The sequence below is a fragment of the Actinia tenebrosa genome, unplaced genomic scaffold (assembly GCF_029948245.1).
Source record: "Actinia tenebrosa isolate PJP-AT-01 unplaced genomic scaffold, QUT_ActTen_1.0 PGA_scaffold13__45_contigs__length_12533684, whole genome shotgun sequence".
Lineage (NCBI taxonomy): Eukaryota > Metazoa > Cnidaria > Anthozoa > Actiniaria > Actiniidae > Actinia > Actinia tenebrosa.
Window position 1 is genome coordinate 4777218 of NW_028292573.1, and position 24863 is coordinate 4802080.

Consider the following 24863-nt stretch of genomic DNA (forward strand, 5'->3'; position numbering starts at 1 on the left):
TCACTGCGCCAGCGAGCCCGTTGTGCCCGCGGACATTTGTGCCTGTCATGCGCGCGCGCCCGCGCCAGTGACGCCTGTTCATTACTGTTGTTATTGGTCGGCCATCTGGCGACTACGTTTCATTATTAAAGCTTGTTCATTCGTTTACGTCGTTCGTCGTGTTTACTGGCGTGGTGGCAGCGATTAAAGGACCCACGAACAACAGTATAAATACAACGATCAATAGCAGAAGTCTCGTAACGAGCCAACCTGTACGGTGGTTGGAAAACGAACAGCAAGAAACGTACACAAGAGCTTACGAAACACATTCACACGGCCTCATCAACAATCACCCAAACCATCGACTCCAAAAATGACTTCAACAAGAGCACCAAAACAATGGACACTGACTAAAAACGAGACAATCACTTCCTTCGAAGCATGGAGACAAAACCTACAGTATACATTATCTCTCGACGTAAATTTCGCATCCTTCCTTGGTGATACCGTGACGTGGCTAAAGAAATCTCGAGGCCCTCTAAGAGGCTTTACTGATGACGGTGAAGCAGTCCCTGTCGCTAGACGTCGAACAGCACAGCAAAAGTGTACCCATCTGGAGTTGATGCTTGGCCAAATCGCTAATTATTGCCCAGTTATCTCTAGAAATTCAATTGTCAAGAACTCAACATCTATCAACTCCATCTGGCAAATGATTCGCATGCATTATGGGTTCCAGTCCACCGGAGCACACTTTATCGACTTTAATAACATTAAACTGGAACATGACGAACGCCCAGAAGACCTCTTTCAACGACTGATGTCCTTCGTCGAAGACAATCTCCTCATCGCTAATGGCAATATCACCCACCATGGCGAGATTATAACCGCCGACGAGGAATCAACACCCAGTCTTGAAAATATGATCGTTCTCACCTGGCTTAGACTAATCCACCCGGACTTACCAAACCTCGTAAAACAACGATATGGCACGGAACTTCGCTCCAGAACCCTCGCATCGATAAAACCAGAAATCTCCCAAGCGTTGGACTCACTGCTTGACGAACTACGCACAGCCGCTGATTCCAAGATACTACGCGCTACAGCGTCAAAATTTAGATTCCCTGCCTCACGTGAACCAAACAAATTGCCAAACAGTCGCCGCCCAACGACTTCCAGACGCCCCAGGTCATGCCCACTATGCAAAGAAGCAGGCCGCGCAGATCAACAGCATTTCCTAAGTAAGTGCCCTTACTTACCTCCTGAGGACAGACTCTTCCTCGCCAAGACTCGCTCGACAACCAACTATGAAGAGGAAGTAGAAGAAGACGACGATAACCTAGATCTGTACGCACCTGATCAAGTTGACAGTGAAGCGTCAGCCCTTCCGTCCGCACGTTCCATCTCCCGAAGGGTCAGCACCAGAAGGTCACCCCTACTCAACGCCTTCTATCGACAACACCCAGTGAGGCTGACCCTCGACACCGGCGCCGAAACCAGCATGATTAAAGCGTCCGTTGCCCAGACACTTGGTCTTACCGTCGAAAAGTCTTCCCAACAAGCATTGCAAGCCGATGGTACGACACCGCTGACCGTTATTGGCGAAGTACACGTCCTGCTCTCTCGTTCCAACAAGAAACTCGCGCTCGACGCCCTCGTAGTAGAGGACATAGATGTTGACATACTCGCTGGAATACCCTTCCTCATCGCGAACGACATCTCAGTTCGCCCAGCCACTCAACAGATAACTATACAAGGCTCCGAAACCATCTTGTACCACACCGATGAAAAACACAGCACTCAGGCTCACACCATACGCCACGCCACGTCGTATGTGTTACGTTCATCGTCGCCCACCACCGTTATCTGGCCTGGAGATTACCTAGAAGTTGACGTCCCCCCCGAGCTGGGAACTGACAACACTATCGCCATTGAACCCCGTAGTGATACGTCCCAACTCAAACGCCCTCCACCCAGCGAAAACCCATGGCCCCAACCACGAGTCATAGATACAGTCGGAGGTAAAGTGCGAATTACCAACACGTCCGACGAACCATACACCGTCCGACGCCACGACCACATCTGCTGGGCCCGCCCAACCGTCCCAGCGACTCCTCCCGAAGCGGCTCCACCCTCAACACTCCCCGTTACAGAAGTAAAGCCTACCCCGCCGTCCTCAGGCAGCGTAAGTCTAGATCCAGACAAGCTACTTACAAGTTCCATGCGTGACCAATTCCAGAAGGTCCTACAGAAATACGACAACGTCTTCAAACCGGACATTCCAGGGTACAACGGAGCAGCGGGCCATATAGAAGCCCGCGTAAACATGGGACCGGTACAGCCGCCCCAACGTAAAGGGCGCCTTCCTCAATACTCTCGAAACCAACTAATAGAGCTGCAAGAGAAGTTTGACGAACTGGAAAGAGACCAAGTCTTCCAAAAACCCGAAGATATCGACGTGGCAGTAGAATACCTGAACCCCTCCTTCCTCATAAAGAAACCCTCTGGCGGTCATCGCCTCGTCACTGCCTTTGCAGACGTGGGACGGTACAGCAAACCCCAACCATCACTCATGCCAGACGTTGACTCCACACTACGCACCATTGCACCATGGAAGTTCCTGATAAAGTCTGATCTCAGCCGCGCCTTCTACCAAATACCCCTTGCTAAAGAATCCAGGAAGTACTGCGGCGTAGCCACACCATTTCGTGGCGTACGCGTTTACTGCCGCTCCGCAATGGGAATGCCCGGCTCAGAAACAGCACTCGAAGAGATGATGTGTCGAGTACTTGGTGACTTCATCCAAGAAGGCTGCGTGGCAAAGATAGCAGACGACTTGTACTGCGGAGGAGCAAGCCCCGAAGACCTTCTACCTATCTGGGCACGGGTCCTGGAACAGCTTGACAGGTGCAACCTTAGACTCTCACCAACTAAAACGGTCATCTGTCCAAAGTCCACCACCATATTAGGATGGGTGTGGTCCCAAGGCAAACTATCTGCAAGTCCTCATCGCGTCGCGGTTCTTGCATCTTGTCCTCCTCCAACTACCGTCAAAGGCATGCGCTCTTTTATCGGGTCCTACAAAGTCCTTAGCCGCGTCCTACCAGAGTGTTCCTCCCTAATCGACCCCCTCGAAGGCGCAATCTCGGGTCTCCAGTCACAAGACAAACTTACGTTGAACGAAAGTCTTCTCCACAAGTTTAAAGCTGCTCAGCAGGCCCTCACGTCAACCAAAGCCATCGCTCTACCACGTCCATCCGACTCCTTATGGATCGTAACAGACGGCTCCGTAACCAAACGTGGCCTCGGAGCAACACTATATGTGTCCCGTGAGAACAACCTCTATCTTGCCGGATTTTTCAGCGCAAAACTCCGCAAACACCAAGTCAACTGGCTGCCCTGTGAAATTGAAGCACTGAGTATCGCCGCGGCCGTCAAGCACTTCAGCCCGTTTATAATACAGTCTGAACACCGTACTTGCGTACTCACTGACAGCAAACCATGCGTCCAAGCCATCAATAAACTCTGTCGCGGCGAATTTTCCGCAAGCCCTCGGGTAACATCATTCCTAACTACCGTTAGCCGATATCAAGTCACGTTGCAGCATTTGGCCGGTACGGCTAACCTCCCTTCAGACTTTACGAGCCGCAACGCTCCAGAGTGCCAAGAACCAACATGCCAGGTGTGCAGTTTCATCAAAGAAACAGAAGACTCTGTCGTCCGTGACGTGTCCGTTCAAGACATCATCGACAACACCAAGTCACTTCCATTCACCACGAGATCAGCCTGGCGAGAAATCCAAAACGGATGTCCCGACCTCCGCAGAGTCCATGCCCATCTGAAACAAGGAACTAGACCCTCGAAGAAACTGACTAACATAAAAGACATCAAACGCTATCTAAACGTAACGTCCATCTCCAAAGACGGCATTCTAGTAGTCAAACGCAACCAACCTTTCACCCCCTCATCTGAGGCAATAGTAGTACCACGGTCCGTACTTGATGGTCTTCTCACAGCTCTCCACGTTCGTCTAAACCATCCATCTCGCAACCAGCTTCAGATGGTTGTACTACGCCACTTCTTTGCGTTAGACATGAACAGTGCCCTAACCAGGGTATCCTCGTCATGCCACCCATGTGCCTCCTTACGGAAGTTTCCAAGTTCTCTCGTAAACCAATCATCTGAAGAACCACCCGACGTCGTCGGCATATCCTTCGCTGCTGACGTTATCAAACGACAACGACAAGCAATCTTACTACTCAGAGAGTGTTCGACATCCTACACCAACACTTGTTTAATACAAGACGAAAAGTACGACACCCTGCGCGACGCCCTTACACGCCTCATTGTGGAACTACACCCTTTGGACGGTCCAAGAGCAGTCATTCGAGTAGACCCTGCACCAAGCTTCTTATCTCTTAGCAACAACGACGGTCTAAAACACTTGAACATTTGGCTCGATGTTGGTCGCATAAAGAATAAGAATAAGAACCCAGTCGCCGAAAAGGCTATTCAAGAGCTAGAAGAAGAGCTTCTGCGACAGGAGCCCGGAGGTGGACCCATTACTTCTACTGGCCTCGCACTAGCAACAGCTCGTCTCAACTCTCGCCTACGCCATCAAGGTCTCTCCGCTCGTGAACTATGGACACAGCGCAGTCAATACACCTGTGACCAACTCCCACTATCTGACTACCAGAATATAGTAGCGCAGCACCAGAAGAGGTCCACTAACCATCCCCACAGCGAAAAGTCCAAAGACAAACACGGAGTTGCCGCACCTCAGCCACAGATTCGAGTGGGAGACATAGTTTATTTGATCGCTGACCGCGACAAACTACGTGCTCGTGACCGCTACATCGTTACAGAAGTGAGCGACCCTTGGTGTTACATTAAGAAGTTCACCGGATCCCAACTTCGCGCCACATCATACAAGGTCAAGCTATGTGAGTGCTATGCCGTTCCCGCTCCCCTCGCCTCCTCCCACACTAGTACTCAAGTAATCCACAACGATGCCGACGAAGACTTCGCCACCGTAGACCCAACGTTAGCGTCAGAAGAACCAAGTCCACCAACACCCCCATCGGAACTTATCCGCCCATACGAAGTTGACTTACCAAGCTGGTGTAAACCAAACAATCAAGACAACGCATCGGAAGAAGACACCAACACAACCCCAGAAACAACTGAGCAAGACCCACCACCCTCGCAAGTCACTCTCACCGTCCCACTGCCCATCAACAACGAACTCAGCAGCGAAGAATCTCCCTCGAGACCACAACGAACACGCAAACCCCCAGCCTACCTCAAGGACTACTTCCTATATTGAGACATTATGCGACCTGTAGATGTATGAACCATAATAACTTTGTTATCCAGTTAATTAACAGAAAATAAGGAAGAAGAAGATACTGCGCCAGCGAGCCCGTTGTGCCCGCGGACATTTGTGCCTGTCATGCGCGCGCGCCCGCGCCAGTGACGCCTGTTCATTACTGTTGTTATTGGTCGGCCATCTGGCGACTACGTTTCATTATTAAAGCTTGTTCATTCGTTTACGTCGTTCGTCGTGTTTACTGGCGCTGCAAGTACATTAGCCTGGTAAAAGTACTATTATATGAGCAGGTCTTGGAAGTTCAAATTATATAACAATATTGTATTACTTCTGTTTAATCCTGAGTTTGCCATGTTCAAAGAAAGCTATCAAATCATATTATATACTGATAGCATACTTGTACTGCATTTGCTGAATCCATAAGCGCCACTCTTTATTATGCCCACCACTCTATTAAGCCCCCCTCTATTAATGCCCCCTCTCTAATAGGCCACCTCCTCTCTATTAAGCCCCCCTCCCTATTAAGCCCCCATCTCTATTAAGCCCCCTTTCTATTAAGCCCCCTCTCTATTAAGGCCCCTTCTCTATTATTCCTCCTTAAATGGGCCTCCCCTTGGGTGTTAACAGAAGAACTATGGTAGCACGAACATGGCTATTGTGTCTTCATGTTTTGACTCTCTTGTTAGTAGTTGCAAACACAGCATCAATGAATGGATAAAGAAAAAAAATTTTTGTTAAAATTATTTATTGCATACTACCATACTACTTACAATATCTTACAAAATCTATCATGCATGTATTCTTAAATAGCTATTTATAATATGCGTCAAATCTGAATTAATATCATTATTTCTTTAAATTTACCATAATTTCCTAATACAATTTAATTTTGTAAAAATATTATGCTAAAAATATCATTATGTAAAGATATTATTACGCTAAAACCTAAAACTATATAAGTAGTTGGTGGCTGTTATATTTACTTTCCTAAGTTCTATGATTCTGAATTAGCATTAAAACAAAAGATTGTTTTATAATGCATGTGTCGTCATAAGTGAAATAGGGGCAATTTAGTACCTCGTAGAGAAGTATACCGTCAACAGAACAGTGCTTGCAGATGTCTTTATCTGCCCTCAGTTGTTTGGCTTTAGGTAAAGTCAAACTTGCTGTTCAGCTACAGAGGGCAAGAAAAATTACCTCTGCTTTAATACTAGTAATAGATACATGAATAACACAGTCCAATGGTAGGGGGATGAATGGCAAGGATTTTCACTTCACCTTTTGACCCCTACTACACCATTGGTGTTCACAGTTTTCTTAATTCGACTCTAAAAAGCTACAAGTTATATATGATTTGCTTTAGATAACAGCTGAATGTGAACTCTGTACACCGTGTCCAAACGATTTTTCAAAATCAGAATCATCACGTGGTTCACTATGCAATTCCCTTCTTGCTACGATAGAAGCAATATCATCATCATCGGCCTTCACACCTGGAGGGGAGTTCCAAGCCTGTTCTTTTCCACTTCCAAATATCAAAAAGAACAGAAGTCCAGAGAAATAGATTACACATGTGATGTAAAACACTTTTTTCCACTGTGCCCTTGTACCCTAATGGATAAGTTAAGAGCAACAGTTATCAAAACTTTAATTGTTTGAATTTATATCACAAAATCCTTACATATATTTTTTTGTGCAACATAAGATAACCATTGACGGCATGCACTGCTACAGCTCTGTCTTTCACTGCTGTGTGTAGTTCGCACCTAGGGTCGCGGGGTTCATTTTACCCGATTGAGTCACATGAGAACTGTTAAGTTGCTTGATGCATTGTTCTCAATCTTCTCTTAGAACTACAAGGGTTTTTCTCTGGATTCTCCAGTTTTCCTCTCTTCATAAGAATCAACATATGAGTTGAATGCTGTCTGTTGCAAATAATGGATGTAGTACCCTGTAGTGTAGTGCATATGGAGTGCCGCATGGAAGTTATTGAAGGAGCATAGCATTGTGCACCTTGTATGTGGATGGAATAAAATATCTATTTAGTGGATCAAGGGAAGGGGTATATACATGGGAAGAACACCCCTCCTAGATAAACTGATAACCCTATTATTGGTGTTTGAGTTTGTAAGCAAAGGGGCCCTCCTAAAATCAAAATTTTCAGAATATTATAATAAATATATCTTATACCTGATGGTTGGTCAAATAGCCAGCAACAACTGGTGAAAGAATGCCCGGAATATTTGTCCCAACATTAGAAATTGACATCACGATGCTAGAAAATCTTGGCGAAAGATCAACTGGGTTGGTTGCCCCTGTTGGAGCGTACAAGCCAAGTGCTCCACATGATATGGTCAAGAAGACTATTGATAAAACATCTTGGCTGCACTTTAAGAACCCCACTGGTAAAAGGAGACCTGCTCCTATGATTAATGCTGAAACACAAAACAAAGAACAAAAAAAAAAAAAAAAAAAGGTAAGAATTGAATTAAAAATGATTGACAAAACTAATTTAAGTATTTTTATGTGAGCGGGTTTAATTTACAGGTCCATTTCGATGGATTAAGTGGCATTTACATCAGAAGATTGAATTGAGAATATGTGACTCTCACTAATACTATAGAAAACAGTAACACACAACTTTCATGTGTGCACCAAACGAAGGTCAGACAGAACTGGTTTATTGATACAAATCACAAGTAATATAAGCATATGGTTACAAAATGATTGACAGTTAATTGAAAACAAGTTTAAAACAGGTTTATAAACAGGGTGTGTTTGTTCTAATTTCCTGTGACAACTAAAGTATCCTATAACATGTTGACACAAGGATTAATTAACTAATAGGTTAACAAATTAAGACAAACCCTTGCTGTCTTTCTACAAAATCAGGCTCTCTTAACCTGGAACACAATCTATTCTCCGAAAATACCTTGCTTTGCTATGTGAGCAAAAATGAAACAAATGTTACATAAAACTATTAAATTTCATTTGGTTACATTTACACAAGTGAATATATTAAATTTAGGATAGAGTGCTAATTAAAATAGAAAACAATGGAATTTGCATGAAATCGTGCTATTTAGTATTACTAAAGTTTCACGGTTATTTTGTTTGCACTCTACTCATTGGCCTCAATTTACATCTTATGCTGCTATATTTACCTACAGGTGAATATAACATGCATGCATGTGCACCCTCGTTGGTTCATTTGTGCCGCTTGAAGAGATGAATAAAATTTGAAAAAAAAAAACTCTCCCTTATTCATTAAATTCATTTGTGTTAAAAATATTATAACAATGATTTGCCTCAGACTCAGTGAATATCAGAGAATAATTACTGATCTTATCAAAATCCATTGTTTTCAGTCTGCATTATCCCAACGAATGCATAGAGGAAAATCAGACATATTTAGTTCATTCATTATTGGCTTTGTTTCTATGATAAACAAGCTAGAAAGAAAACAATTGGATTTTGATAAGAACAATAATTATACTAGATAATCACTTCGGCACGCAGCATTCGTAGGTATAATGCAGGCAGCTGGTGCATGAGGGGCCCTCAGCTGCCTGCATTATACCTACGAATGCTGCGTGCCTCAGTAATTATCTATTAAATATTTTCCTTGCTGCTCGAAGACTTGCATCTTGGTAAACATTCCCCGATATTCACTTCACCTTCAGTGAATAAATTATTGCTAAATATTTACCTGTAGTACTGAAGGCTTTTCTCACAATTGTACAGCCAAAGCTTTTCTGTAGCAGGTCAGAGAACCTTGCAGATAAATTTTTTATAGTCCAAGAAGCAATAAAAGGAAGAGCAGTTAAGACTCCATTCTGAAAACAGAATTATAGAACAATAAGTTTTGGCTGGTCTAATTTAGCACACAGCTACATGTAACTCACAGATCGAACCCTAAAACAACCTCTGAGCTGATCAAAGTCAGGGCATGGCTAACTCACAGATCGAACCCTGAAACAACCTCTGGGCTGATCTAAGTCAGGGTATGGCTAACTCACAGATCTAACCCTGAAACAACCTCTGGGCTGATCTAAGTCAGGGCAGGGCTAACTCACAGTAATTCTATAAAAACCTCTGGGCTGATGAAAAGTCACTGATTGAACCCTGAAACAACCAGCTTACAGATCGAATTGAAATTTCATAGCATGTATTTTTCAGAGACACCCTAAACAGACCCAAAAAAATTGAATTCCAGTCAGAAACGCAATGCAAGTCTTTGCAAAGCCTTGTGTAATCAACTAATATCAAAATTGAATACCACTGAGAGACTGAAATTTAGCTGGCTTTGGACTATTTTAAATGTTACTATTTTTACCTTTTTGATGTTAAAATCCAGCACTTCTTTAAAAAAGGATGGAAGACACGCCAGAAAGACATACCACCCCCAGCCATATGAGAATCCAAGTGCTGCTATCGCCCAAACTGGTGCTGAGGTCAAGATGGACTTCCAGGGGGTCGGCATTGGTTTTCTCTGTGTATAATTTAAATAGTGGAGTTGACATTGAATATAATTGAATTAATATATAGTCTATAATAATGGCAGAGTATAAGTAATAGTGTCTTCTTCAGTCTATGAAAAACACATTGAACTTTATCTCCAGCTAGCCAGAAATTCTTTTAGTGATCCTAAATCAAAGTAGTAGGTAGTTTTAAGCAATGCAAGCAGTCCTTGGCTGACATTCATTATAAATTATTTATAAACATACTAGTAGTATTTCAGCTTCTGCTTTCTTTTGTTTCCTTAATGTTGCCTCTCATATCCTTCCCTTATTCCCTTTCCTTTTGTTTCACTTCGCCTCCTTTCCTTCGAAGTCATATTGATTTTACGGTACTATAGAAGTTATTTACCATGGTTACTATGTCTTGTGATCTACCAATCCCCTTGAGTATGTGCTGTTTTTCCCAAGGTGCTATTCTTGGGTGTTGAGAAGGACTTTCATAGATTAAAATCATCCAGACAATAAACCACAAAATACCTAGACCACCTGTGCAGAAAATAAAGTATTTTCAGTCTGCAATGTCACACACATCCAACATATATAAATTATATACATTTATTATTATGATATATATAGTTGACTATAAACAATCCATCTTTAGTTTGCAGCCCCATCCCCTCCTCTGCTACTTGAAATATTTGTCTTTGACTTAGAATTTTACAGACGTTTCAATCAGTGAACCATGGATCTGCTTCAGTGTGTCGTTGGTATTTGGGCACACCTATTTAAATGTTGGTATCAGCATGCACTAGAGTCAATAATAATAATTTCTTTCTTTCGACAGTAAACCTATGTCAGATTAGTGATTTACAATAGGGAACTGCATTACGAACTATACAAGTAAAATCAAAAACGATATGTAAAAAAGAAAATAAAATATATATATATAAATAAATAAATAAACAAATAAAAGTAAATAAATATAAATAAATAAATAAAAAGTAAAAATAAAAGTATATGTAAATATGTATACATATATAATTATAACCTAAATATTAGCTTCTAATTAAAAAAAGAACATTTTAGTGCTCTTTTAAATTTTCTTAAAGACGAAAGTAATTTAATGTCATTAGGTAAAGAGTTCCAACTTTGAACGCATGAGAGTCCTGCATGAGAGTTCTAGATATATTTCTGGAAGCTTGATACAGCCTTTCTTTCACTTAGGATATTTGATGGAGTACCAAGCTTCTAAATATAATAAATATTATTTAATATTATGGTTAATATCATTCATCAAAACATATTAGAATTACCAAAAACGTAAAATGCCAGAGGCCAACCACCATCAAATTCAAGTGAACTAAGCCATCCACTGACACCCAGGGAAAAAATAGCACCAAAATCACCACCTGGAAGAAAGGAAATACAAGAATCAGATACTACAGATGTCAGCAAACTGTCGAACCAAGCCAAAAAAACATGCCACGGTCACGTCTCCAAACGCCTATGATTCCACACACTTGTTGCGAATGCCCACTGATTGGCTGTAATTCGCTAAAGATCATGGATAAACTTGCGTTTATTCTTTTCACCACTGAAAGTTTACAAATCAACTTGTTACTCTTGCTTCCTCTCGCACTCTCTTCACATTCCTCACTTGCAAATGTTCAACTCAATTTGCATATATGAAAATGTCGTTTTGTCACTTCCATCTCACAAACATCAAACTTTTAGTCTTGCATTCCCTTCTTCGTGTTTTGGCATCGCTTATGTATAATCCTCCCCACCTCCTTCAGATAATGCCTGAACCTTACCTGAGAATGAGAATACGATATAAGTACTTCGCTCAAGGGGAGTAGCCCATCTACTCCACAGAGTTGTAGCTGCTGGATACGTAATTCCCTGTAACGGCAGATAATATGATTGTCAGTGGATTTAGTTAGTTTTGTGTTATCAGATTAAAGCCTTGGTTACATATTAAGTATAGATTGGATCACAGGCAAACAGACGTAGGAGCATAATATTTTTATTGGGGGGGGGGGGGGGGGAGAGGGGGGCTAAAATGAAAATTAGGTAGATTTTTGTTATACGCTAGCATAGCAAATGCTATAGTAAAGCTAATGACATCTACAAAATAGATTTAGGATTAAAAAAATGCTGATTGAAACTGAGGGGCAAAACCAGTGATTATTATGGCATTTATTAACACGGTGAAAATGGTACCACCAAAATAGAAGGTTAATTATTCTATCTTTTCAATAATGAAATGCGCATCTTACCTCCCCAAAGCCTGCCAGTACTCTTACAGCAATCAAAAATAAAACATGAGTCTTAGCTGCAATAGGCGTCATACAAGTAAAAAGAGCCGTTACAAATATCCCATACCCCAGGACTCTCTTGCCACCATATTGATGAGCCAGCCAGCCACCTGGTATTTGGGTTATGATATAACCATAAAAGAAGGCACTGAGAATATACCCTGCATGAGAATAAAAAACATTTATTATTTATGGTATTGCTCTTCAGGGTTGCAGGGGGCACTGAAGGGGGAGGGGTGTGGGCTGAAGGGGGGGGGGGGGGGGGAGTGGAAAACATGGGGAATAGGGTAACTAGAGAAGAGAGGCTTGGCTTAGACACCACTTAATTGTTGCACAATGCCTTTTTACAGACTATAACTTTGAATTGTAATGCAATTTATCTGCAACTTTGCATTCAGTAATTGTCAACAAACTTTATAGAATAGGAAGAAAATAACAGTCACTGTTTGTTAGATACTGCATTCCTATACCACATAACCTAAAATCCCTTGAAATATATATAACGATGAAACAGCCACCAATATTTATTGGTATATCATCAACCATGGGCAGCAATGGTGTCATATGTACCCCAAGAATCCATCATAATATTTTAAATCTCGTGTTATAAAGAGTATATAGATATCTTGAAAGTTATGACTCACCCTGGGTCTGCTGGTCCCAATTGAAAGGACCATCCTATAAAAAGCAAAGATACAAAAAATATGTTTACTTATCAAAACTAAAGATTTCAACCCCTACCACAGGTATCCCAATCTCAGGAAATTATATTCTAAATTCAATTCCTAGTACAAAGAGAGAAATTTATATTAATGGCATCATTGATTGATGTTTCTGCTTGATAAAAGCTATCACAAAACATAATCTATCTAAAATACTATTCTAAATTGTAAGATTTTCTTTAAGATTTTCTAGTTTTGAAGATCACTTATATTGGGCTACCTGTGGTGACAAGAGAGGGAAAAGTCCTCGAAGGCAAATATAGCCATATTTTAAAAGCCGTTTTTAAAAAAAATTCCATACAAATATAAATAAAAAGAGCAATGAAGGTAAAACACCAAACAAGAAAATTAAAAAAAAAAAAAGAAAAGAAAAACAGGTAAACCTTAAAAATAACGCTGTATGTTTATAAACAACATTTTACCTCAGCTGTGTCGTCGTCACTCGAATTCCCATGGTATATTCTACATTCGGGTTGTAACACTTTATTTCCTGACTGTTCAGCGAATGTCTGGTTAACCATAGCTACTAGAGCGACACTTAGATTAGCCCTCATTCCATATACAGTAATAAAACCACAAAATTGTAAAAACACCAAGACGTTTCGACAGCAAAAGAAGCGAGTACAAAAACTGATATTTTCGTTTGAGTTTGACTCCGTAGATCCGTCGAGAAGAGAACTTGTTTCATCGATGTGTGAATGATCTTCGTGATCCATGGTTTATGGGGTAAAAACGCCTCTCTAGCGCCGTGAAAAACCTAAATTCTTGCTGGATTCAACCAAAAATATTGGACAGGTTCCGGTCCTTGAAGGTTTGTGAAAACATGTGACGTGTGACGTGACTTTCATCACAGGAAGCCCATAAAATACATAACGCAATGACGTCACTTATTTAAAAGAACTGATGGGTCGTGCCCTGCCTCACCCTGCCTTTGTCCAGAGGTGGTTGTTTCAAGGTTCGATCTGAGTTAGCCTTGCCCTGACTTTGATTAGCCCAGAGAGTGTTTTGCAGTGGAGTTCGATCTGTGAGTTAGCCGTGCCCTGCCTTTGATCAGCCCAGAGAGTGTTTTTTCAGTGGGGTTCGATCTGTCTGGAGTCGATAGGGTTTTCCATCCCCTAGCTTTCCCAAGCTGCTTCCCATTCTCTCTATTTTTACAAGACTCCATCAATCCCATAGTTAAAGGGTGTGCTTTATTTCGATATCCTTGCCATTCCTTTCGGTAGCGCGTATTCCTAGCTCTCGTATTTGACTCTCAAAACTCCGTACATTACTTACGTTCAAGTAACGTACTTGTATCCACATACCTCCCTATAGACATTGGGCCTCTTTTACTCACATATTTATTTGGTATCGTTCCTGCTACACAATCGGCGGTCAGAATAGTTTATTTTTTTAAAAAGCGTAATAGGTACATCGTTTTACCATTATATTAATTTCATATAGCTTATCTAAAAGAAAAGCTCAGTCATAAGTGAGATTTAACTTTATAGGATAACAACCCATTATCAAAATGGGGAATATGGGTGCGCATTAATTGCTTATTTCCATGACCTCTGGAAAATTTTTTTAGAATAGTAAGGGTGGGGAGGGCAGGGAAATTGTTGCATCCTTCTCTAACCTCAATGAAAGACATATGCTTGAATGAGAGAAATAATGAACAAACTGCCCTACCCCACACTAGAGTACAAAATAAATATACCTTGCATATAAAATATATCCCAAATTAATGTTGCATATTTAATTGTAATACATGCAGTACTCCTAATCAAAATATGGCGACAAATTTGAATAACACTATTGTTTTGGACTGACTAGCCTCTCTTACATGTAAAAACGCCACGTGAACAGGAAGCTATAGTCAGTGCAGAACGATAGTTATTCAAATTGGTCAACATATTTTCATTTGGTGTATATTATAAAATTATCTTGGAAGCATGACCATGGTTCTGTGGCCAGGATAGTTGATGAATGAATGAGTTTTTGGCTTTCGTCATTCAAATAATTAAGGTGCTGACACACGGTGCAACATTGCACGCAACATTGCAAGAAACAAATTTGAATCGGGGTGACACATTGCACACATTGGCACACATTGCAACAAAATCACTCAACATCGCTTGTGTCAGCCTGCTATGTTAAGATATTTGGTCAGCAGTTATAAATTTGGTGCAAGCTGATTGGCTGGAAATTTCAAAACGTTGCATGTGATGTTGCAGCCATGTTCACATGATGAAATTTGTTACGCGCAATGTTGCAAGAGTAGAGCAGGATTCAACTTCAGATTTGTTGCATGCAACGTTGCGCGCAACAAGTTTGCGGTAGACACACGCTGCAACATTCCTGCTGCGTGCAATGTTGCATGCAATGTTGCACTGTGTGTCAGAACCTTTACAAATTTATGCCATTGAAGAACTGAAGGCAAAAAAGCCAAAAACTACCTCCACTGCTCCGTCTATTTATACAAACGTTAAGAATAACTTTACTTTGCCCGTAAAAAAAAACCAGTACAAAGCATAATACTTATAGTAGACACTTATTCCATTGTTTGCTTTGAAACCTTCAAATTAATTTAATCGATACCATAGCACAGACTGTGCTACTCTAGGTCAGGGCACGGATAACTCAGATGGAATTGGAATTTAGCAATATTTTACTTGGACTGCTGGACATACGTTTTACAACTTTGTTTTACGGGCCAAGTAAAATCACTCCAAAACGCTAATATTTTTCTGATAGTGATTAACGATATGATCTGAAGCCATTAAAAGACCTATTAAAGTTCCTATTACTGTTATTTTGGTCGTTGTATCGATTGTTATATCCTTGCGACCGGTCGTTGTACTGTCGACCATTTCCATATTGTCGATTACCGTTATACTGACGGTTTCCCCATGACCCCCCCTGACCGTACCCGCCTTGACCATACCCCCCTGAAGATGACTGCGTTGATTCGAGGAGTTCGGGGAGTTTTGTTGCTCTATGCAGGGTGGTTCCACGCCTATCTGTCCACGATTCCTGAAATCAAATGTCAAATCTTAGAATTTAAAATTTCCCTTGTTTTGGGAAGTTGCCAGCAGGAATGTGTTTACATCCAGCGCGCTCGCGCACACTATTTTGGTACCTTGGGGCACTACCTCATTCTTACCTTGATAGGGTAAAAAACTCAGGGGAGTAGAAAGAATTCGCTTCCTTCTTCCTCTTTTTTTGCTTGCCCGCGATATCTCAAACAAATATTTCAAACGCCTTGCCACGCCTTAGTAACTCGCCTGATCATCTTACCTTGATTAAGTTGTCGAGCTTTCTAGGTACGTCGAAAACGACTCCCTACCGAAACAAGACGAAAATTATTAGTTATATATTTAATTCCAGAGGAGATTCATGAGGAGCTTCAGCCTGTAACCCTTTCTTCTTTTACTCCGACGAAGGACTAGCGTCCGAAATGTCAGGTTTTTAAAATCTTTTCACGGTGCATAATTTACCTTTTTATCATTACTGTTTCATTAGAAACACCGACGCAGCTCACACTAGTTTTTAGCTAGTTATATCTCCTTTCTTCTGCACATGATTTATTTATGTAGTTATTGAATCGAAAGGAAGAATAACTCACCTTTTTATCACTAATAAGTCGCATTCCTCGTACTTCAGGCTTGACTTCTGGAGGCAGATTGTTTTCTATGATGCGCCACATGTACCCTGTCGATCTGACTGGTTCAGCAAGATCGCAAGTCATAATATACGTTGTATATCCCTATTAAAACAAATTAGATCTTTAAGTATACAACTCAAAAACAAAAAACAAAAAAAAACTCCTGGGCTGACAGACTGAATTGGAATCAAGTGTTAGGTTTTGCGGAGGAAGGAAAACCGGAGAACTCGGAGGAAAACCCTCAAATCAAGGGAGAGACCTAACAAACTCTACTCACATGTGATGTCGAGCCGTGAGTTCAGGAATCAAACCCGAGACCCCAGAGGTGAGAGGAGAGTGCGCTACCACTACGCAACCCTTGTTTCTCATGGGTAGAAATTCCCGAGTACCTGGTTCTTTTCCCCCCACAAAAAGCTGTATTAAATATAGTAAAGTGATTTTCCTCAGACCCTGAAACAGTTGCTACCAACTCGTGTAATAATCAAATAGACACAAAAGTAAACACTGGAATTAAGATTTACTAACTTAATCTATTCAGTCGACTAACTATTTCACTGTCTGAGGAAAACCACTCGAATTCAATGTGAGAAAACCTATAGACTTTTACCTCTTGTGACGAGAGAAGAGATCGGGACTTGATCTCAGTCGTACCGGAGATTTGCGCCAAGGCAGCTGCTACAGCTTCTACAGCTCCCTTCTCTTTGATAAGCTTCTCGGCAGCCTCTTGAAAATGTTCTAACACGTCTGAAGGAATTTGTTCCAAAAAGCTATAAAACACCAATGAATTTTGAAAATATGAAAACATATTGAAAATATCTAAATTCATAGATATTTTACGTTTGAGCGTAATTTTCTCCCATTTTAGAACACTTGTCATTCGCTAGAGTATCATTTCTCATTTCTTCGTTTAACGTTTACGAACGAGAAGACACATGAATATGGATACAACTCAAACAAAGAATATCATTCTCAAGAGAATGACACATGGTCTGAAATGGAAAAACATTATACCCAGTGTTTAGGGGTTTTTGGTGATAACGTCATCGCTGTTACTGCTATCGTTATGAGTGGAGGAAGCAAGAGCCCATGAAGAGTGATAAAAGGGAACCATACCTTCGAGCATCTTCTGCAGAAGCCTTTATGATGTCCGATGGCTGAGGTGCTCCGATACGAGTGAATTTAATTCCCTGAAAATCAAAGCATCAAACGAAAGAAATGATTAATTACGTAGTTTTAAAGTTTCTTACCATATTTGATTCACTTTAGCTCAATTATTCTCAACAACGGCATAAAAAATAGCCAAATCGGCACAATGATGGTCAGTCAACAAGTGTGGGATTATTTATGTTTATTTTCATTATTTTATTTTCTTACCGCTTTGCGTTCAACGTGTTGTAAGAGTGATTCTTGTTGTGGTTTGTAGAACACGATACAAATTCCTTCTCTATGAGCGCGTCCAGTACGACCAGAACGATGGATATAGGCATCTACATCCTGCAGAAAATTATAAACCATCAACAAACTCAAACGACAAATGTCGTTATGCTAAGGCTATTGCCTCTGGATAAGAAAAGATTGGAATGTAACTGCAAAGCGAATGAGTATCCATACCTTGGGAGGTTCACACTGTACAACTAAATCAATCTCTGGGATGTCAAGACCTCGAGCTGCCACATCTGTTGCTACTAAACAACGAAACTTCCCTTCACGGAAACTCTGCAAAAAACACACATATCATAATATGTAAGGGAATCATGATGCAGAATGTTAGTAAAAGGAATGCTAACATAAAAAGCCTTCCAGCCTTCCCCCAATTTCTCGCAATTAGAAGTCCCCCCCTCTCACAATTAGAAGCTAGTTCACCACTGGTATCAGATTTATGGCGTTAATGACACAGAAGAGATTGATCGGGAACAAAAGGGGAAAATAACCATTTTCTCTTCATCTTTTTCCCCTTTTAGTTATGAGTCCCCCAGGTTATAAGGCCGTCAAAAAAACTATTGCAAATGGTAATGCATGAATTTAGTGGCTAATGATACCTTAAGGGTGATTTCTCTCTGTTTCTGTGGAATGTCACCATGCAATACTTGTGTTTCCTAAAATAAGAAATTCAATATTATAATACTTAAGTAAAATACTCTTGCCATGCATGTGTATGTGCAAGATTCTAAAACATTGCTTGTTCGTTCTGCATTGATGCTTTGATAAGTCCACTTTAGTTTTGACACTTTATTTTCTATACAGAAATTAACTTTTCTCATTTCCATTGGATTAAGAATACCTTACATGCATTAATTTTTTTAAAAATTTTGGTAAGACAGTTTTTATTTATTTTTCCCTTACTTGTTTGAGAGAGGAATTCAAAGCTAGTTCATTGACATCTTTCTTTGTTTCTGCAAAAATTACAGTGCGGCCATGTGCACCACAATAAACCTGGGGGAAATGGGAGGAATGATAATTAGTGGAGTAGAAAAAAAGATGAACTGACTATCAAAATATCAATTGAAGATTCTATAATTACCGTTCTTTTCGTTGCTACGCGCTGATCGAGACAACAGTCCCGATAGGGAAATCGGGCAATACACTAAACCGTCAATCAAATAAATTAGTCAGTGCCTGCTATATTCTCTGATTGGCGGAAGTGTACATTGCCCTATTTCCCTGTTGCGACTGTTGTCTCGATCAGCGAGTAGCATTGAAAAGAGTGGCAATGAACTTATAAAATCTCTTTACCTGTACAACATCGCCAATAGTTGAAGCTCGTGCAGTATAATGACATTTGATTGCCATGTGCTGAAACGAAAAAAAGGATTTTCAGTAAAGCATGAAGTAGTGGATTCAATGCAAGTGGACTGCACTACCTGTCTAATGGATTGGAAATACTATACATACCTTGACTGTAACAGCAGTTTTCAGTTTATCATGCCCAATTAAATCAACAAGTTTCCTGTCCTTTTTCATGTATTTGGCTGCTGTTGTCGCAGCCCAGGGTGGTAAAGTGGCTGAAAATAACAATGTCTGTGGCTTGTCTTCTCTTTCCTTAACAAACGAGCCAGCAAGGATTTCCTCTACAGAGTCAGAGAACCCCATATCAAGCATTCTGTCCACTTCATCTAATATCACATGTCTGAAAAGATTATATGAACCCAATTAAACATGCTAAATCCCAACTCAATCTTTGAAATAAAGGGGGTGAAAATTGTTATTCGTTATACAGTCTTTTATATTTTAGCGTGCCAAGGGCCTATATATGTAAAACCTCTATGTGATATACCGTACCTCAAAGCGATATATATTCTTTAGGTAAAGCCAAGTCAAGTGATCACCATGCAGGCATAAAACCATATTGCTTAGAGGTATGGCATATCACATAGAGGTTTTACATATATAGGCCCTTGGCACGCTAAAATATAAAAGACTGTATAACGAATAACAATTTTGTCCATATCACCCCTTCATATATACATGTATCAACCAAGTGGTTGACTTAAGTTTCAGTAAAACTTATGCCTTGTTCACAAGTTGTCGTTGTCAATGAAATCTTGGAATATTGCACCTTATCCATAACTTTTACTAGCTCTCTATATAAAAGTCAATTCTCTCTAGATCAGCTACTGAACAGTAAAACAAGTACTTGTAAACTGTACTTACTGCAGCTTGCTTAAGTCAAGAGTTCCTTGTCTCATAAAATCAAGAATTCTTCCTGGTGTTCCAACTAGAACATCCAAACCATTTTTTATAGCATATTCTGAAAAAGAAAATTCAATTTAGGAACTTTTTTTGGAGCTCATACAAGTAACATTAAATATCGATAAATATTATCTTATATTAAACTTTGGTGAAGATAAGCTGGGATATGATAGGTAACTTTCAAGTTATTAATTAACAATGTATCTTTATTGCTATAATATAGTTTATAACAGTGCATACCTTGTGGGTCATAAGGCATTCCACCATAGATACAATACACATTCAGTTCAGATTTTAGATCTTCAAATTCTTTGCCCACTTGTTTAGCAAGTTCTCTGGTTGGTGCCATAACTAAAACCTAATAACGATATAAGCACATAAAAAACTTTTTCAGTTTTTAAATATATTCCTGTTTCAAAGCTAGAAGCTTCTGGGGCCGTGTATCCTCCATACACATTCCTTACTACATTAGAATATTCTATACACACAACTCCCAACTCAAATGTTGATTTTTATGGAGGGACGAAAACAAGAGAATCCAGAGAAAAATCCTTGTGGCATATAGGAGAGAAAATACATCAAACAAACTCAATTCACAAGTGGCAGCCGTAAGACTCAAACCAGGGGCTCAGCCCATGGGAATTGCAGCAGTGAAAGGTAAGGCTTAGCAGCATATGCCACTGATGCCAGCCATTAATATTGCACATTAAGCAGTCATGGCTATATTGGTGCCATTTTAACAAGATTTCTCCATAACCGCACCAAGATGACTGCCGTGGTTTTGTCCTTTGACTCTCTTGAGAATGCTTGTAATTCATTAATAATTTAATTTAAAAGTCAATGATGCTTACCTTTGGAGGTCTTCCTCTTGTCTTATCCAGCTTATTTAGCTGCAGTTTCTCCATCAAGGGCAGTGCAAAGGAGAGCTGAACAAAGGAAACAATTTATGAAAATTATCATCATCATCAGAAAAATCGATTGGTAATTTCTCTGTGTATTCTACAACATTAATACTTACTGTTTTACCTGTTCCAGTTCCTATGGACAATAAGAGATGCACTATTAGTTCTTTCATAATATTGGAAATTAACTAATTATATATACATTCAAGAAACTCTATCAGCTGGGTCGAACTGAGAGCATGTGAAGGTGCCTCTGGCAGCCACTATACAATCCAAATATGACCCTGGAGCACAGCTCTAACCAGCTTAAATTAGTTAGGGTTGATTTGAGAGGAGGGAGGAAAAACCAAAAGGGTCAGAAAAACCCTTGGAGTCAGAAAGAGAACCAACCAAGTCAGCTCACATGAGACGACTGGGATTCAAACCTTGGGCCTTAGAGGTGAGAGGCGAGTGTTTTACCACCCCACCATCCTGACTCCCCCGAGAAAACAGCATTCACAAGTGGCAAAACCTATGACTTACTTGCTTTGCCAATCACATCATGACCATCATAGATGTAATCATACGTATGTGCTTGAATTGGAAACAGATATGTAATGCCTCTGTCTATAGAAGAAACAGACAAAAATACATTGTTAACGATTCTGTTGTGCAGTCGAAAAACAGGAAAGAAAATATTATAAACACCAATTTATTTTACCTTCTAAAGTTAGAATAGTTTTTGGAGATATTCTGAACTTTGCAAAATTACCCTCTCTTTGAGCTACACTTATTTCAACCTGTGAAAGTCAAAAGTAAATCAGTAGTTGCTTGAAAGTGTCTTGTTAATCTTACTGAGAAAACAAATCAGTCTATTGGTAAGTGTATGTGTAGGTAGGCATCTTGTGTTTAACTACCACTGTACCAGTTATAAGTGCTAGGCTTACACTCATTCATAAGGGGTTTTCAATTGCCTTATGACTGAGCAATAGGAAAAAGAGTTTGGGATAAAAAGAAATGGTGATTTTTTTTCTTTTATTTTCCCAATCAATATTCTGTGTTTTCATTGCTATGAATGTAAGATACCAGAGGAGGGCCTATGTAGCTGGGGGCTTAATATATAACTGGAAAAATATTTGTGTTAGCAGACTAGCAGGCTTATAACCTGGGAGGGGAATGGGGGGGGGGGGGGGGGGAGTAGGGGAAGGCGAAGGCTCAAACCAGAATTTTACAGTATGCTAAACACCTAGCATAATCAATTGAATTATTTGAAAATCAAATTCAATTGAATACCATCACAGGATTGGATTCAATTGCATTCAGCCATAAAGATCGAATGCTAAAAAAATGGTGAATTCGATTCCATTTCAATCGAACTTAATCGAATGTACAATCAAATGTAATCTAATGTTCGATTGTGTTCAATTGGCTCCAACTTTTTTGTGAATTCGATTTCATTTGATTGCTGAATGGAATCGAATCCAATCAATTCGATGGAATCGAATGTTCGATTTTGTTCGATTGATAACGCTAGGTAAACATTATTCCTCTATGTCGACATGTATGATCTTTATGGCTCCATCCATTCCACAGGCATTCCATGAAAAGAGAATGGAACATCAACAGTAAAATACTATACTTGTAATTACCCCTTCATCAAGAGATTCCTCTTTAGCTTTCTTTTTCTTAGGAGCAACACTATCGCTCTCTTCAGATGAATGTTCTTCTAACTTGCGCTTCTTCTTTTCCTTCTTTTCTTCCTAAAGTAAAAACAAAACCGATAAAAAACATTTCAACGAGGACAAAGTTAACTACAACTATAAATATGGAAATAAATACTATTTAAGAGTTAGTCGACTATTAGAAAATGCAGTTATTGGTACATAAACTTAATTGTATATAGATTTTAGAGAAAGTTTTTTGAACATCAGCTGTGAAAATCCCAAATTTTGAAACTGTTTTTGTAGTAATCTGTAGAACCTGATCGCAACAAATCGTTTATAATTCTACAAATAATCTTGTACAGTTGCGATCAAATAAGAGAGAAGCACGAGAATTCTGCTAATTTTTAGTAAAATAAGAGAAATACAAAGACTAAACGTGTGTTTTGGTTTACGAACCACGTGTGTTTTGCCGGTCAACACTTTTTTACAAATTTCACCTTTAAACTATATTTTGAAGCATCTTTCGACTCTTTCTTTTCCTTCTTGTCTTTCTTGGACTTCTTTTTATCTTTCCTTTCAGCCATGATAGGAAAAAATCGTCAAAAACTGGAGATCTTCGTGAGAGAATTCTTGTTGCTTGTGAAGACAATATTGCGCAATGAGACTCAGACCTCCGCGAATTTTAAAATACCACAGGAAGCCCAAGCTAAGAGATTCGACTTTATTTTATATTTTCTAATAAAATCAAATAGAAAACAATAAATCTTAGCAGTCCCCTATTTCTTCTCTCTCTCTCTTTCTCTCTCTCTTGGCTATTCATTCTAATCGATTTTCTATATCTTTACTGCTTTATAAATGCGTGCAGTTGGCACCAACCAATAAACCGAAATTTGGTTCACATATGGCCAAGGAGAATTCTAAAAACAAGTTATAGAATTTTTTCACGCTTTATAAAGATTTTTTGAGAATTAAAATTTAATATACGCACTGAAAATATACACTTTGGGCTTCCTGTGATAAACCCATAAATTAGCTGTACTTCAGCATAAATTAATTGACGACATTAGCATAAATTAATAGCATCGTCCGATATATTCAAGATGGAGGATTCCTGGGAAGTTCTAGCTCTTCCTCCAGAGATCGAACATTCAACACTCAGCCAAACAAACGGCTCCGAAGCTAATAATTCCACACCAGAAGATGCAGAGAAGACCAAGGTTTGTAGCTTATAAACCTAGAGCAAAAATGCGGGTCACTTTCGAAGCTTATTTTTGCTTTGCTCGCGACTATCTTCTCTGACAGGATGAATTTTCTTAATTTCCTGTACTTAATGACACTTTGTTCTTGTATAGAAAATAAAATATCTAAGGCAGCATTTATTTCCTATAAGATAGATATATTCTTTTTTTAAATACCTCACATATTGGACTATATATACATTTTTAAAGTTTTCTCTGCGGGAAAAAACACTCGACTGTTATTGACATTCACTCAGTCCCGGACTGAGTCTACATATGTTTGACATTTTCAGTTTCCGTACATAATATATACCCAAATAAACTTGACAAATTAAACACTTTAGTTGGATCTTAAACGTTTAAACTTTATTCATTCATTCATTTTTGTTCTTGTTTAATATTTTAAATAATACCTTATTCATTTCGGTATAAATAATTGTTTAAGTTTATTAGAGTATTTCCGAGCGAGAGTATTTATAAGCTTTTATTAATTAATTATTAATGAAATCGATAGTTTATAAATACTCAATATTGTTTATTAATAATTTAAGGTATAATATTGAGCTCATAATACAGTAACTCCTATTTTGTAAATAGTTTAGTTTATAGGAAGCTTTTGGACGATTTCCTGGTTCAAAGGAAGTTGGTGACCTTTATATATGAGGTGATCAATGTTTTATCAGATTACGCTGCTCTGAACATCTAAATTTACATCCACCCATGCATAACAATAACTTAAAGAATAACGATTGATACAGTAAATATAGACCTTTTTTATTGTACACTTTCACTTCACGTTTTTTTCCACTTTTTTTTTATACCAAAGATTTTGCTACCATTCTTACTCTATAACCTCTGCTAAAATCGGTACATATATCTTTATTCTATCAAGCTATGTAGCTGATTATATAGCATGGCTAATCTGTGGAAAAGCATTTT

The 24863-nt window shown here is 39.5% G+C and overlaps 4 protein-coding genes across 6 annotated transcripts in view; 2 read left to right on the forward strand and 2 right to left on the reverse strand.

Annotated features, from left to right (window-relative positions):
- Positions 1-92: 92 nt before the first annotated feature.
- On the forward strand, positions 93-5528 carry LOC148911661 (uncharacterized). Its single transcript, XM_089028872.1, has one exon. It carries the CDS (start codon positions 353-355, stop codon positions 5300-5302), a length of 4950 nt encoding a protein of 1649 aa, XP_088884998.1. The 5' UTR covers positions 93-352; the 3' UTR covers positions 5303-5528.
- A 549-nt stretch (positions 5529-6077) lies between these two features.
- LOC116293302 (sialin) lies at positions 6078-13625 on the reverse strand. The gene is made up of 10 exons (XM_089028873.1): positions 13228-13625; positions 12728-12761; positions 12045-12244; positions 11580-11667; positions 11079-11174; positions 10175-10311; positions 9642-9797; positions 9015-9141; positions 7496-7740; positions 6078-6916 (listed from the first exon to the last, which is right to left on the reverse strand). Exons 1-10 carry the CDS (start codon positions 13519-13521, stop codon positions 6665-6667), a joined length of 1629 nt encoding a protein of 542 aa, XP_088884999.1. The 5' UTR covers positions 13522-13625; the 3' UTR covers positions 6078-6664.
- A 457-nt stretch (positions 13626-14082) lies between these two features.
- On the reverse strand, positions 14083-23328 carry LOC116293283 (nucleolar RNA helicase 2). Its single transcript, XM_031700685.2, has 19 exons — positions 23184-23328; positions 22672-22782; positions 21744-21822; positions 21566-21649; positions 21160-21179; positions 20993-21067; positions 20382-20499; positions 20103-20199; positions 19344-19578; positions 19185-19244; positions 18795-18884; positions 18491-18547; positions 18063-18167; positions 17826-17945; positions 17565-17638; positions 17059-17218; positions 16413-16553; positions 16085-16129; positions 14083-15820 (listed from the first exon to the last, which is right to left on the reverse strand). Exons 1-19 carry the CDS (start codon positions 23268-23270, stop codon positions 15545-15547), a joined length of 2034 nt encoding a protein of 677 aa, XP_031556545.2. The 5' UTR covers positions 23271-23328; the 3' UTR covers positions 14083-15544.
- Positions 23329-23776: 448 nt separating this feature from the next.
- Positions 23777-24863, forward strand: part of LOC116293290 (TBC1 domain family member 2B) — a 41030-nt gene continuing 39943 nt past the window's right edge. For 2 of the 3 annotated variants that reach the window (XM_089029031.1, XM_089029029.1), the window contains exon 1: positions 23777-23903. In XM_089029031.1, coding sequence (XP_088885157.1) covers positions 23787-23903 — 117 coding nt within the window. In that variant the 5' untranslated portion in view covers positions 23777-23786. The remainder of the gene's footprint in view (positions 23904-24863) is intronic. The other variant, XM_089029030.1, reaches the window with a different exon arrangement.